At 43.4% G+C, this 16,272-nt stretch overlaps 1 protein-coding gene across 3 annotated transcripts in view; it reads left to right on the top strand.

The window, feature by feature from the left end:
• Positions 1-16,272, top strand: part of LOC138503506 (embryonic protein UVS.2-like) — a 283,894-nt gene that overhangs the window by 104,758 nt on the left and 162,864 nt on the right. For all 3 annotated transcript variants that reach the window (XM_069623293.1, XM_069623292.1, XM_069623291.1), the window contains 3 exons: positions 2,624-2,802; positions 6,104-6,188; positions 7,247-7,374. In XM_069623293.1, the coding sequence (XP_069479394.1) occupies positions 2,624-2,802; positions 6,104-6,188; positions 7,247-7,374 (392 nt within the window). The remainder of the gene's footprint in view (positions 1-2,623; positions 2,803-6,103; positions 6,189-7,246; positions 7,375-16,272) is intronic.

Raw genomic sequence — 16,272 nt, 5'->3', positions numbered from 1 at the left:
TCTGAGAGTTGTGGATCTATAATGCATTGCAGCCTAATAACAACAACCGCTAACAGCAAAATACATATGGCAAGTGCCAGCATTCCTCTCCAATCCCCACCACACCTCACACTCTCTCTCATAAGACAATCCCTGTCTGATCTCCCCTTCCATCAAACCAAAAGCTCTGTGTGAGTGTATGTCCTAATTCCCCATTTGCACGTGTCTTATCAGTTAGGCCTCAAACTCCCCATTTGCAACAACTGTACGCAGCCCCCACCGATCTGCATCTGCTGGTCACTCTACCAGATTGATCTTGACTCTTCTCTCCCCTCTGCTTCCCAGAATGCTTCCGATCTCCTAAGCTGGTCTGCCAAACTGCATCCGAAACGCTTCTCCAAAAGCTTCTCTCTACTGCTCATTTCAGGCTCCCAGTTATAGTTTCAAATCACGTCATATATCTCGATGGTAACATCAAGTATTCACTCTTTCTGTCAAACCAGCATTTCTAAAAGCGGACAGTGCCTAAAGGTCTGTTAACATCAGTCTTGTACTCCCTAGTTCAGTGTGTTCTCGTCATCGTGACATTTCAGAGCATATCTTGTACATGTCCTATGACCTTCTCCTCTGTGTTACAAAACCATGCTCCCATCCATTGTCAGCTCTTTGCAAGCTAAAAATCCCTTTCTCTCTCCACAACGCTCTATGTCTGTGTGCCCACTCACTGCCTCCCACCTTTCTGTCTGTCTGCGAGCAGGCCCAGGGCCTGATAAGCCAGGCCCTCTCATTCCCTTCTACTTGGGAAAAGTTACGACCTTCCTGCCAAGAAACTGTTTACATTTCATGTACCAGTGTAACTCAAAACAATGTCTCCGCAGAACAAACAGCTTCTGAATGGCTCCAGAGCCAGCTACATGCATTCTCTATAGTGCTTAACAACATTCACTCACTCAAACCAAGCGCTACATAATGGACCCAATGTGTAGTAAGTGCACATTCATGCGTGTGTCTAAATGCATACATAATAACATATGTGTAAACATGTCTAAACAAGGTCCTTCATATAACAAGGCCTATTTCTCTAGCAAAATGCATAGTCAAAGTGGCATAATAATATGGATAATGGATAACTAATGTCACTAATAGGAATTAAATGAATTACTAATGATAACATAACAGGCAAGCATAATATCTGGTTTTACACCCTCACCCTTCTTAAAACTTTTACTCATGTCCCAAAGTGCAAGTAAGTGTTACCATTGCCAAGCCTATTGGACGTGTTCCTGGTTCCCATCCCATTTGACTTCAAATATTAAGATCTTCCAAGATGAACCCTTACTTTGCTTCTATGAAATTCAGGCACTCAGTTAAAAATCCATGTTACCAGAGGTGAATGTCAATACCAGTTTGCCTGAGGTATCTTGAATGAAAGGGTATCTTACCTCTGTTTCTATATAATACCTGGGGTTGGGGTAGTGAAAGGATCTGTGACTAATATTGATGCGTAATGTTCCCCTTTCACTTCGGCTCTCATGTCCCTACTCTGGCTCATGTGTCCAGTCGTCTAGAGGGGGTGTTCTATCGCCCCAAACATCTGCTTTATGTGATCTCTGTCAGGCCAGTTTTGCAGGCTGGTAGGCATAATTGAACACCTCCTTGGAATTCAGCCTTTTGCACATTGCCTTTAGGACCTCTGACATTCTTGAGGGCATTGTGATGTACTTTAAGGATTTTAAGATCCGTGGTTTAAAGGTAGATGATGGATTAACATCCTGGTCTTCATCGCCATTGCCCTTCTCAGGTCTTGGCCGCTCACATCACACATGGTGCCCAATGCCAGACACAGATAACCTGGGAATATGTGCAGTGTGCTCTACTGCTACCAAAAACAGTCCATACAAGAACTCCAAGCATGTTCAGCCAACCATGCTACCATGCACTAATGACGCTTTGAGCAAATAGGACTATATAAATCCTGTCAGAGATTGTTAAATTCACCAAGGTCTCTACATCTCATGTTGACTCACAGTGCATCAGCGAATTTGGGTTCTCGTTTACGATACTTCCAACGTTTGAACACAGGAAGAACGCACTAAACAAACACAGATCAGATGGATCTACTAATAAACAAAAGTCAAAAATTCAAACATATCACAAGCAGGTTTTTAAAAAAACGCATGATGCTTGCCTAAGCTTTTACAGTAGACTCAATCAACGTTGGTCATTCAGTAAAGAGACTCAACCCCTGATCATTGGCTAACAAGATGCAAGTGTCCTGTGCTTTTAGTTGCCATTGTTGGTTGAAAATTGCCAACAGCAGCTTTCAAGTAAACTTTCAGAAAACTAGTAACACGTGAGAAATGATGCAATCTAGATGGGACTAAAGGCAACATTTTAATGAACTTTGGAAGGAGAAATATTTTTGAGGCATGTTGTTAATATCACTGTATAGAATTAAGTTGACCAAATAAAAATACCAACTTTTGTTAAAATCACAAATTGTGAATTGTAAAAACCAAATAAACATGCACATAATTGTTAGATCTAAAGTCATTTAAACTGTTGTAAAGCCATTGTCAATTCTCTTCACCAGTGGTCTCAGTATATTTTAGAGCTTATTTCTTTATGATTCCTCTATTTCTAGATGTTATTCAACGGTAGGAAGAGGCGGTGGAAGTCAGATATTGTCCTTGTCTAAGAACGGCTGTCTTTCTATTGGCGTCATTGAGCACGAACTAATGCACAACCTGGGCCTGTACCATGAGCATAGCCGCAAAGATCGTGACAACTATATCGACATTAGGTGGCAGTACATCAACCGAGGTAAAACCCCAGGGGTTAACAGTCTACTCTGGGAAGGCTCATATTATCGGTAGGTGACCACAGATAAAAGTTGTATCTGAAGCGGGAAAACATGGGGTTTTATGTTGAGGATGCATTCCTCAACTCCCAGCGACATCCAAGCCCAGTTCTTTGCCCCCACCTCAATGGTCTACCCAATTAAGTAAAGTCAGGATGAAATGAGCGATTGGAAGCAGGGAGTATGGGGATTAGACACAATAGAATAATGTATATCAGCATAATTGTAGAATGAATGAGACCATCTTACTCTGGTGAATAAAAACAGAGATTGGAAAGTGCTTGTATACTTAGATATTCACATATAGTTCCCTTTACATGGCTTTCCTGCAGATTCTCCGCTGTTTGGGGATCGTTATTGATTTTGTCCACTGAAAACCAATCAATAAGAGTCAACTGTTACTATACATAACTGTTTCAGTCTGGATTAATTTTATCAAGAGGTTTCTGGACAGAGATTTAATTTCTTCTATATTGGGTAGATTCATTTTCCTCAATTAAAAATTATGGACACCTTTTCAATTTGTTATGGTAGGTTTGGTAACAGAAAAAGTACAAAAGGGTACATTTTAGTTAACCTATTCCTAGAAATGAGTAGAATTTGGCAACATGGATGCCTGTGTTATGTCAGATGACCTATATCAATAGTTGGGCCTGTTTTCACGAAAGTCTGTAAGAAAGTCTGCACAATGCTACTGTATTTCGCAAGATGCGTTGTACATTTGTCTTTTTTAATTGGCCACCTTCACCCACTTTGACGCCTACTATCATGGCTCCTCTATCTCCTCTATTTCTGTTCAGCCTTTCTCTCTCTCTTTGTTTACTAATGGTGAGCCAGTTCTACTGTCAATCCCGCTGATCCTCTAAACTCCACTTACATTCCCAGTATGTATCCCCTGCTCCACCCTCCTCTCGTTCTTCTGTTCAGTATTTTCATCCAAGGTGAAACATCAGGGCAATTCAAAAGTAAGAATAGGCATTTTTCATTCCATAACCGTTATATCAACAGTGTTGTATCACAATACAAATGATTCTTTAGGAGAAATAATAATACAGGCTAATATCTTAAAGCAATGGTTGGGACGAATGCAGGTAAGGGAAACCAACACTGTGTTACTATCTAATCCTGTTGGAAGAACACCCTGTCCCTACACAGGGGTGCCTATCCCTAGGCAGTGTATGGTGCAACACCAATCTAATAGGGATAGGCTGGGAGAGAAGCTGTCCCTCAATCCACCAAATGTATGGAGGCCTCAACCTTCATTGGTGCTTATTTAACAAAAATGAACAACTTTTTCTAAAATAGAGCAACCAACAACAACAGCATACAACTCCTATGTTTCCTGGTGCGACAGGGCCGGTTATTAGATCACTGTCTGACATAGCTAAAAAAGCATGCATGAGCATTTAAATAACCATGGGATTTTCTATCATATTTTACTCACTCTAAGGAAATTTAATTTAACCTCATGTTGGAGTGGTGGATGTTGTTAACATCTAAAAGGGGCAACGGATTACATGCATCAATACACACATGTAAAGCCATTTTCGTCTCAGTATTTGCTAATCCTGCTTTTCATGTGAAAAGGGCCTTTGATTTTCTTCCAACACCATGAATTAAAAGGCTGCTTTTTCTTTTGTAAAGACAGATAAGAACTCCCACAGTCTGCCTAAATTGGCCCATTTTCAGTGTGAAGTTTTTTTTGTATGAAAGCTGGCAGGTAATTTTTCCAGTGGGCCCTTCAGTTCTGTTGATTTGGAGCCTTTGATTACACGCCACGATCTCTTTGGGATTCATGCATGTCCCCTTATTGTTTTCCAAATATATGTTTCTCTCAGCACACCTTTCGTCTTCCTATCGTGCAAATGACTCGCAGATCGTTGTCTCTTCATCTTTATTCACTCAATGTCTCCTTGATGCCATATTTGCCTGAAGTGTTTGTCAAATCAAACTTGTCGCCTCAGTCCCTCCATCTTGACTATCTATCATATTCTATCTATCCACTCCTGCCCACTCTTGTTGATTCTAACTTAACTATAATATTTAGCAATTCCACTGTAATTTTCAGTCACCTAAAAGTCTCACCCTTATCTTTTACCTGCTCCTCTCATTACTTGCAATTTGCCTTCAGTCTTTGCTGGCTTCCCTATTAGTTATGTTTTCCGTTTTATTTTCTCCTTTTTTATTTTAAAATATCTTCAACCCACTTTTTGTCGTCTCTCGGATCTTTCCCTCTGCTGAATTGCTCCCTCCATTCTCCCTCTCCACGCCTCAAGCTAGTTGTGCTCTGTTGAGAGCTTAATGACCCCATCCTGTGGAATGCTTTCCCACTTCCTGCATAGTCTTCTTTATTCTTTCTGCCGGTCCTGCCATCTGACTCATCTTGTGCAGCCTTCCTTTCCTCAAAAACTCCTCCTGGTATTAATCAATGTCTATTTTATTACACAGCACTTTGTTTATGGTGGTGTACGTTTTCATGTAAAGCTCACTCACATTGTGTTGTGGGCAGTCCACACCACACATGAATGTTCTGACATGCCTGTGCACCCTTTCAGGGTTTACAACACAGATGCAAACTGCCCATTTTTGTAATGGCTGTAAGAATGGCCCCCTCGTGTGAGGCCTACTGCACCTTGAGTCCCACCAGCCCCCACAGATGACAAAGAGGACACTGATTGCCGTCCGGGATCCATGCATGCTCTGACGAGCGCACTTGATGCGGACCCATTTATTATACAGTATACATTGCAGAGTTACATCACTCTGCCTTGTGTCTCACTTAAAGGGACACCACACTGGCTATGAGTGCCTCAGTCTGAAAACATAGGATTCACTAAAACAGAAATAAGGGTACATGAAAAGATGCTCACTGCAGTATCATGGGTTGCTCAACATCACCAACAAGAACAGTGCTAAAATGGGAGGACATGCTTTTTAAAAGATCCTATAATTACATTTATGGGATGACTAGGAAACGGCCTCATTTTGAAAAAATAGGCGGAAGCACAAACTGATCAGTTGATTCCATGTAACCGGGGCATCATTTTCAATTACTTTGCTCTAAGGACATGTCCTCCAAAAGGTTAAGCCACTGATACTAAGTATTTGTAAAAGTAAAACCCGTATGTGTCAAGGTGGTGTGCCGGCAATGCTGCTCTTTATTTGGAAAACATGAAATCATCTTTGAACAACGAGTAGGGTATATATGCAGCCAGACATTGAGTTCCAATTGTTTATCACAGTCACTGTCACTGTTCCTTTCAGGTGATCAGCCCAACTTTAACAAGGAGATGAACGCCAACACTCTGGATCTTGCTTATGACTACGGCTCAGTGATGCACTATGGCAGGTAATGACCGTCAGGGCTGATGAAGGAAGGCATAATGTGTGAAATACGCAAAACTGTGTAGCAAGATATCACAGGGTGGGTCCTCATGCTGATACAGAGAGTACAAGCATTCTGGTGTCCTGGCTGATTTTTGAGGGATGGACGCATGTTTCTTTTTCTCTCTCATCTCGGGCAGCAGTGACGAAGGGAGCAAACTCAAGGAACCAACGTTTCTCTATAAAAATAAAAGTTGGCTTTTAGCAAAGGAGAAAATACACGGGGCATTTACGGGGTGGGGTCACTGTGTAGACAGAGTGATAGAGAAGAGGCATATGTTAGACATTTAGTGAAAGGGAAGTAGAATGTATAGAGGCTGGAATGATAATCCTAGGCCCAGCCCTCGTGCTATGGCACTGGCCCACTCTTCTGGAAATTGGAGTTCCACTGTAACAGCCACAGCACACTCTTTGGTCCTGGTAGACCTCTATGCCATTCTCTTACGTGTGGTAAGGCCATGTCTGGTGCTCACTTCTTCCCTTTCCAGGGTGCAGGCCTGTGCAACCTATTCATCCATCTACGACCCATCAGTGATCACATGAGCTTTAGGAGAGCCCTCAGATCCTGGCACTTTTTACAGTAATTTATCTTATGCATAGGCAGATATCCTAGAACTCTCTCAGATATAATGTCAACAGTTGGCGTATCAATGATGTAAGCTTCCGTTTATTAGCAAGAGATCATCTAAATCAACTAGAAATAATCCTGTTAGCACATTCACACAGTTCCACTGTATCTGGTTTTGGGGTTGATGTTGCATTTTAAGTGTGTTGTCCTAATAGAAGCAGGGTAATATTCCTTAGAAGTGTCACTCTTCCTCAAATCTACTGGGCTTCATGACGTCACACTGGGGGGTATGGCAGTATAGATGATAGTGAAGTAGACAGCCTTACTGCTCGTCTTGACATAGCTCAGAATGCTAATAGTTATAAAATGTTACACAATCCAAGCTTTTTGTACAAACTGGTATTAATCACTTAAGGGTTATGCATTTTCTTATTGATCTTCCTTCTTTGCAATAGAAATGCCTTGACTAATACGGCTGGACAAGACACAATCATCCCAAAACCTGACCCTAATGTCCCCATCGGTCAAAGGTTTGGAATGAGCAACCTGGATATAGCCAAGATCAACAAGCTCTACAGCTGCAGTAAGTGCCCTTTTCTTGCCCGGTGCCACTTATTGAGGGCTCAGCTAGATCACCCTTACTGCCATCCTTAAACTGTTAGAACTGTTGTGCATCCACTCTGCATCCTAGGCCCTTGGCATCTAAAGCGCCCATGGGATGTTAAGAATCCAAGCATTTGTCTGCTAACATATTTCACACAATTGGTTCAAGATTCAAAAATGTTAAGAAATTGTTTTGTTTGTACTGTCAATCATGCATTCGGTCATTTGATAGTTCATTCTTTCATAATCCTTTATCAATTAATCACGTAAGCTCTCTGTAATGATAGTCCCATGCTGAAAGAGTACGCAGCATGTATTCTTAACTCGATAGGTCTCAAACCATATGAGCTCTGCTAATCCTTTATATCCCCATCAACTGACCCCCTTCAATACCTTCACTGATGGCATAACCTCCCTGCACATTCCATGACAACACTTCAGCAAACCAAACGTCCATAGTTTATGTCACACAACTCCCTTCTCACCATAAAACTGTTGTACATGTTCTTCCGAACTCTACTCAGAGGGCCTCAGTATGTGGTTGACAGTGTGGTAAAAGAGAAAGCGCTGGTAATGTGATTACTCACACTTTTACTGCACCATCAAATTCAGGGTTCCAATCTTGAAACTCGACAAATCCACATGCTTTTGTGTGGAATGCATTTCCACAACACAACTCCATTACTGTGTGTGCTAATATGGAAACCCCAGTGGAGTACAAGGAGGCTCGAAATTGGGGAAAACTGATGCTAATATGCAATCGCCAGTGGCGTCTAATGAGACTCCAAATTCTGAAACTGAAGGGACCGCCTAATTCTAAATCATGCGTACCATTACTGTCACTGGGGTCTTACCAAATTCCGTAACGGTATTTGAGTTTGGCAGTATTTAAGTCATAACTGCTTTGACAAATGTTTCTGGATTAGTTGCTTCACAAAACAGCATTTGCTGCAAATGTACTCTTATCTATGCCCCAAGTTACCACCTAAAGCATGTTTTGCAATAGGTTGCCTTTCACCAACGCAGGCGACTTTGTTTTTTCAAAGCATATTTTGTATCACAGCCTGACATTACTACATTGATATAGCTATGCCCAGTTTAGTTTTGGCATATAGGTGGTGCTTCAACACAAATGAGTGTGGGTGAAAAGTAATGGTATAGAATGAATTACGTAAATTCTCCTCCCTCGCACCCACCGTAGCCCCATTGGCCAGCAGGCCAAGTGTTTAGTCCTGAGCGAGGGTGTAGGATCCTCTCTGCAGCCTTAGCAGCGTAATTTCAGCTGCAGGTGCTTGGGGTAAGTGTTGTCCCTGGCTGCTAGCCACGCATCCTTTTTTTTAAGTCAAAGAAAAGCAATTTTTTTTCATTTGTGTGCACTAGCTCAACTGAATCCATCGTCTCCCTCCTCCCTCTCCACCCACTGTAGCGCCATTGGTCAGTAGGCCGAGGATTTAGTCCTGCGCGAGGTTGTAGGACCCTCTCTCCAGCCAACACCGTTTTTCAGCAGCAGGTGCTTGGGGGAAGTTTTGTCCGTGGAGGCCTTAACCACGCATCCTTTTTTTAAGGGAAAGAAAAGGTTTTTTTGTTGCATCTGTGTGCACTAGTGCACCTGTATCCACTGCCCCATATCCCCACTTCCTGCTTTCCCGCACCCCTCCTCACTCCCCACCCAGCATAACCCCATTGGCCAGCAGGCCGAGTGTTTAGTACTGAGCGAGGGTGTAGGACCCTCTCTGCAGCCCCAGCAGCGTTTTACAACTGCAGGTGCTTGGGGTAAGTGTTGTCCCTGGTGGCCTTAGACACACATCCTTTTTTAAGTGAAAGAGAAGGTTTTTTTTTGCATTTGTGTGCACTAGCGCACCTGAATCCACCGTCCCCTTTCCCTACTTCCTGCTCCCCTGTCCCCCTCCTCCCTCCCCACCCACTGTAGCCCCATTGGCCAGCAGAACAAGGGGTTAGTCCTGTGAGAGGGTGTAGGCACCTCTCTGCAGCACCAACAGCATTTTTCAGCCGTAGGTGCTTGGGATAAGTGTTGTCCCTGGTGGCCTTAGCCATGCATCCTTTTTTAAGGAAAGAAAAAGTATTTTTTTTGCATTTCTGTGATTTTTTTTTCTTTGCATTTGAAATTGTATTTTGCTCCCTGGTCACCTCAGTCTCCCCTGTGGCTTCCTATGTGTTACCGCTCCCCCCTGCCCTGATTGGTCCAACATCTTCGCAAGACCGAGAGTGCTAGTGCAGCCTTCTGCCGGTGCAGCCCTTGCGGCTAAGGTCCCCAAGTCAAAGGGCAATTGCCAAGAATCAACCCAGAGAAGTGTCTGCAGGTGTCAGCAGGGAAAGCAGGCCACCACCCACCAATAAGTACTATCGATAATCACTGCCACCGGTCCCAAGTCCTGCACACATACTCAAACAGAAGAGCCCACTGGGCCCTTATACCCTGGCCTGAACCCACCCCACGCTGACCTCAAGCAACACGTAAAGCAGTACTCAGCAGCTTATATCCAGCTGCAGTGACAAGCCCCACCTATTCATCAAGCAGCTGCCAACAAGCTTGCTTGCTCCCAAATCGACTCTCTTGGGTGGTTGCAATTCCACCCATGAACAGCATAAGCAGCATCAGATAGCACCCACAAGTTGACAAAGAGGACCAGACAGCCGTCAACCTGCCTCAATGGACAATGTAGGGAGAACTAATGGTAGTGATTGCCACATTTACGCTCAGCCCATCTTAAACCACCACCACTGCAGTAAGTACTTCACCCACTAAACATATACAGCTAGGACACACTCTGAGGAGCCCAGTGTACACCCAACTTACAGGCACACATTGAAGCGTCCATTGCATAGTGAAACCAAGACCTTTTCTCCCACTATCTATGAGTCTCAAATCTAAGTGTGTTTTCGTCTCCATTATCTGCCATCTTGTGACACCTAGGCCTTTTCTCCCACTGTCTCTGTATCTCAAATCTAGGTGTGTTATTTCTCAACTGACTGCCATTTTGAGAAACCTAGGCCTTTTCTCCCACTATCTAAGAGTCTTGAATCTGGGTGTGTTTTTCATCTCAATTAACTGCCATACAGTGACACCTAGACCTTTTCTCCCACTATCTAGTGATCTCAAATCTAGGAGTGCTCTCCCACTGCCTGCCATCTGCGAAACTTAGGCCTGCATTTCACCCAGGAACACCCAAAACCATTGAAAGCAAGTACCTGTAGCCAGGTCACTCCCCAAGTTAACTAGGAACCAGTCACCCTGTGCACATATCCAACTGCACCGCCCACTCCCAACACATAGTACCCTGCCAGAAACCCACCTAGACAGGCCACCCATAGTTAGAGGAACACCAAAACCTAACCCACTAATTGGAGAACCACCCATAGAGGACACCGAGCTACCACATCACAAGAGGATATGAACCAAATCCAGCCAAGCCACACAAGGCCTTACAGGTGGGCTACCACCCTGGTAACCACAATACCTTAACAACCCTACTACCAAGGACCACAAAATGCCCCGAAACAGATCTGGACGCCACCAAAGAGAATCTGAACAAGGAACAAACAGAACAGATCCACACCCCCCCTCACCCTCCAGGAGAAACCACCGCAAATACAGAACACTCCCCAACAAATACTACAACCAACAGAACAAAGAACATGAGAGGAGAAAAATCCCTATATCTCACACCGTACCTCACAACACCCGCATCACCTCGACACTCCAATGCCACCAACAGATCCAGACATGCCGACACCAATTTGAACCCCGCAAAAAGAAGAGAGTTCTCCAGAATAGAAAGGTATGAAACCAAAGTCCTCATTCCTTACATCACAAAAACACTAGGTCACCACCAGCAAGCCTATCAAAACATAGAAGACGATGAAACAGAAGAATTCATCAACCCAACCATCAACCTAACAGACTGTCTCAACAATGAAGCAGACTCAGCGGATCACCAACTGAACTATGACAACACAGAAGCACCCCAACTAAAGAACCAAATGATCAAAAAACAAACCTAACCTCATCAAAACGATCCATTGCAACCTAATCAAGGCCAGATCAATGTCCAAGAATGCTACAGAGATCTATGACCTTCTGTGCGATAAAGGTATCTACATCTTATTCATAATCGAAACATGGCTAGATGACAACTACAAAATTACTTTCCATGACTGCCTCCCTTACAACTTCAAGTGCTCACAAGCGAACAGGAAAAACAAAACAGGACTGGCACAAGGAACACCTGAGAATTGAAACTGAAGAACAACTAACCATCAAAAAACTGCAAATCCCTAAGCCTTCGCCTAACAGCAAACCCAAAGACAAACCTCAAATTCCTCCTGCGATGCAGACCACTGACATTTGATGCAACTTTGTGGATTCTTTCACTGAAGCCATCTTCAACCTAGCCATAGAACAGGAACACCTGATAATCCTTGGAGACTTCTACATCTGGTATGACAAAGAAACCACTAACACACAGAAATTACTAGCCAAACAACTGAGGACAATGAAATTACATCAGCTAGTCAAAGGAACAACTTATGCAGTGGGACATACACTAGATGCAATATTCACAAACAAAAACCTCATCACCATGGTGCCACCAATACAGATCCTCTGGAACGACCACCTCATCATCCTCTTCGTAATCATGCTTTCCACATCAACAACTAAAAAACCCGACAAACTGGCGACTATCATGAAAAGAAACTGGAGGACCGTTAAAATAGCAATCTAGTAGAACTACTGGAAATGAACAAACCACCGGCAATGACTCTGGATGAACCTCACCTTGACAGAAAAACAGAACTACTGCATAAGTAGATCACCAGAACAATAGACGAGCTCGCCAAGGAAAATCCTTTTACCCCATCGTGCAAAAGAGCAACAGCAAAATGGTTTACACCGCTACTCAGCGCGATGAAAAGAAAAAACAGGAAGCTTGAACTAGAACAAAGGAAAAAAAATACCTATTACAATTCCAACAACATATCCACTCCTACAAAAGGGAAATCCATAAGGCCAAGAAGAAATACTACGAAAACGAATCACCAAAGCGCCAACACCCAAAAAGAACTGTTTAAAATCATAAACAAAATGAGAAAGCCCCCTGGCTACAGCGACACACCAACACCTTCACTGAAATTATGCAACGACCTTGCAGACTACTTCAAAAACAAAATTGCCACCATCCAACATATCATACAAAGCAGACCAAGCAACTACAACAGGCAACCTACCCAGCCATCCGAGGATCACCCGAACAAACTCCGAAGTGTCCCCCAAATATCAGCTGAGACATTCGGCAAGCTTGTAAACAATAGCAACAAAGCAGGCTTCCCCATGGATACCTGCCTACCAGATATACACAAATCACTCCTCACTCAAGGAACACCCATGGAATACTACAGAAACCTTTTCAACCAATCAATTTCAACAGGAAAAGTACAGAGCTCATTCCAATCAGCATACATCAAGCCACTACTCAAAGACACAGCAGGAAACATGGAGGACCTCTCCAACTACAGACCTATCACAAACATCCCGTGCCCAGCAAAACTACTTGAAACATACATCTACAGAATAACACAAGAATTCATAAAAGAAAACCTACTGCTGGATCAAGCACAAGTAGGCTTCAGAACAATGATAGGAATGGAAACGGCACTGCTCTCAATCTGAGATCTCTCCACAGCATTTGACACAGTCAACCACGATATTCTAATTGGGTGATTGGAAGGAATAGGAATCACTGAACTAGCCCCACTATGGATAACAAGCAGAACAGAAACTGTATGGATCAAACCTTTCAAATCCACCCAAAGAGTATGCACCTGCGGAGTACCACAAGGATCCTCCTTATCCCCATTGCTTTTCAACATATACCTGGCACTATTAATCAAGCTCATTAAAAAAACATGGCCTCGCATGTTACAACTATGCTGATGACACACAAAGCATCTACAAAATACAAGATACAGAGGAAGGAAACAACGCTGGAAGACTGCCTACAAGAACTCTCCGGCTGGATGAACACCAACAGCCTCAAACTCAACCCGGGCAAAACATAAATAATTATCATATCCAAAAGCGGGGAAAACAATCACTACATCCCATGGCCAACGGAACTTGGAACACCAACTCTATCAACAATAGTGAAAAAATTGGGAGTCTTGATGGACAATGAACTGACACTCAAGCCACAATTAAACGCCATAATCAAGAAATGTTTCTTCCCCCTAAACATGGTAAAAAGGACCCTACCATTCCTTTCTTTTACCCACAAAACACTCACCATCATCGCACTCATCATGTCCAGAGTAGACTACGCCAACAGCCTATCCTTACGAATGCCAGAGCAACTGTTAAAGAAACTTCAGCACATCCAAAACGCAGCGGCCAGACTCCTGCTCAAACTACCATGAAGAGAACACATTACCCCAGTACTGAAAATGCTAATTTGGTTACCAATAAAACAGCGAATAAAGTTCTAAACAATTTGTATAGCGCACAGAACAATCCATGGCCAAGGAGCAGACTTCCTAAATGAGAGAATAACCATCTACTGTCTGACAAGACCACTCAGATCAAGCAACAACATTCGCTTAAAACCAAAACCTTAAAATGAAAGAAAATTCAGAAGATCATCTTTCTCTCACCTGGCAGCAAGCACCTGGAATGACCTACCAAAAAACATATGCAGCACAAGGGATCACCTGGAATTCAGGAAACTGCTGAAAACTTGGCTTGTTTCTCCAGAACCAGAAGACACTATTAGGAATCATGCACCCAACGGAAAACAAGAACCTAAGGTGTAACCCATGACCCTAACTTAATTTTCTCTAACCAGAGGATGGGGGGAGGGCATCACAACAACCCATGTCCACCTAGGAAACTTAGGTAGGTAAGGAACCTGCAAAGGACAGGCAGAGAGTGACCAGAACCCTCCATCCCAATCATCACCAACCCGGGGCGAGAACACGCCAGCATCAGCCAGGTAGACCTACCACTAGAGTAACACAGAGGAAACTACCACCCCTCAACATGCCTGCCAACTAAACAGACAAACCACAATACCAAACACACAGGATAATCATACATGTTAAGCACACAAACACAAAGACAAAACCTGCTAACCCAACTGTAAAACCTTAACTTTCCGCATACACTTCCCATACAGAAACCCATACAACCACATCTCTGCACAGCAATACGCACCTACTTCACCACACTGCAACAACAGACTAACACATAACCCCTATCAACCGCACATGGGAAGTCACACTGAACCGAAAATCACACTTAAGCTCAGTGAATGATGCAAACCGAACTGAAGCTGCCAACAGTAAATTACAACTCTCACTTTCCTATTCCAACTGCACCGTACTAAACCCCCCCATCCTTTTCAGATCTGCCAGAGTGCCGGGGCACCACTCCAGTGGTGACGGTGCACGATACAAATACCTTTGAGATTAACATTAACAAATTGGTGTGTGTGAAAAGTAATGGTATAGAATGAATTATGTTTAGAGAGGAGAGAATAGCATTGACATATACATAAAGATCTATTTAAGTGGTTTGGGCATATCCCCATCTCTACTATTGCCACTACTGGCTTTTGCATTGGAAGACCCATTCATCAATTGCGTCAAGGAAAGTGACAAGGGAGAGCAGCGCAGTGGTAAATTGACATGGGTAGTTTTGCTGGTGTGATGTGTACCCGAGTAGGGGACCTTTGGATGAATTCTGGAGCTATGCCGAGCTCGGGCTCGAACACATCACTTAGCCCCAAGACCCAGGTTCCCCATGGTCCTGTGAATAGCTCTGGGTCTCTGGTATTAATCATTTTTAAAACTACGACCTCAACCCTCATCCGTTGTGCTCTAAAATGAAAAGGGTAAATTGTCCATTTTAAATTTAAATCTTCAGGCACAGTCTTAAGGCTGTGTAGTAGCTCACGTAGCAGCCTGTGTAATGTTTGATTGTTTACTTTGGAGAAACGGGCAGTGCAAATGCATTGCTTGCATTACTTGGCAATGCGTCTTCTCAGCCATAACAGACTCCTGAGTGTTTTATTTGAATGTCCTCAATGCCTGCAAGACCATAGAGTGTCCAAGGCCTGCAAAGTCCATAAGATAGGCGAGAAGAGGCTGACCAGCCACGATCGATAAAAGTCACAAGACAAGTTCAAGGAGACGGGACATCTGCTGTCACCACCAGACTATAGCACTATCATTCACCAGAATGTTCCAGTGGCCTTTGAATATGGGAAAGAGAAAGGCAACTGCCTCTCTGCCTCTGAAAGCAGTTCCAGGTAAAACACACCATTTAGGTACGCGTAATGTATACCTAAGGCAAGTCGTGGGTGAACTAGAGGCTCCAACAAACGCAGTGGAGAGAAAATTAAGGCATAGCAAGATGGGGGTACTATCAAGTGAACAGCACAAAGAAGAGGCTTACAAGCCCAATATTGCAAGTTCCCTTGCTTGCCACAACACCCCTATAGCTAGTGAGAGCAGAAAGGGCAAGTAGATCTCCACTCTTCATAAGGCCAGCGAGTGTACAACAGAACTACCTGTGGCTTTGGTAGTAGATTGCTTCAACAACACAGGATGCCTGTGTAGCTTTGGTAGTAGATTGCTGCAACAACACAGGATGCCTGTTTGACGCTTCCATTACAGAGAACAAGAAAATAATGAATTTTCCACCATATTGCTACCCACAAAAATGGCTGCCACGTTTGATATGTTTCTTGTGTCTGCTCCTGTATCATTTATTATTGAGCATGAACCAGCACAACACTCCACTGATCGAGGACCATCTATCTCTTTGATTAATAAAGTGGCTCAGTGGATAAATACCTCCATCATA

This window comes from Ambystoma mexicanum, chromosome 11, assembly GCF_040938575.1.
Source record: "Ambystoma mexicanum isolate Mex_15411 chromosome 11, UKY_AmexF1_1, whole genome shotgun sequence".
Lineage (NCBI taxonomy): Eukaryota > Metazoa > Chordata > Amphibia > Caudata > Ambystomatidae > Ambystoma > Ambystoma mexicanum.
The sequence above is the reverse complement of the archived record's forward strand: the minus strand, read 5'-3'. Positions and strand labels throughout refer to the sequence as shown.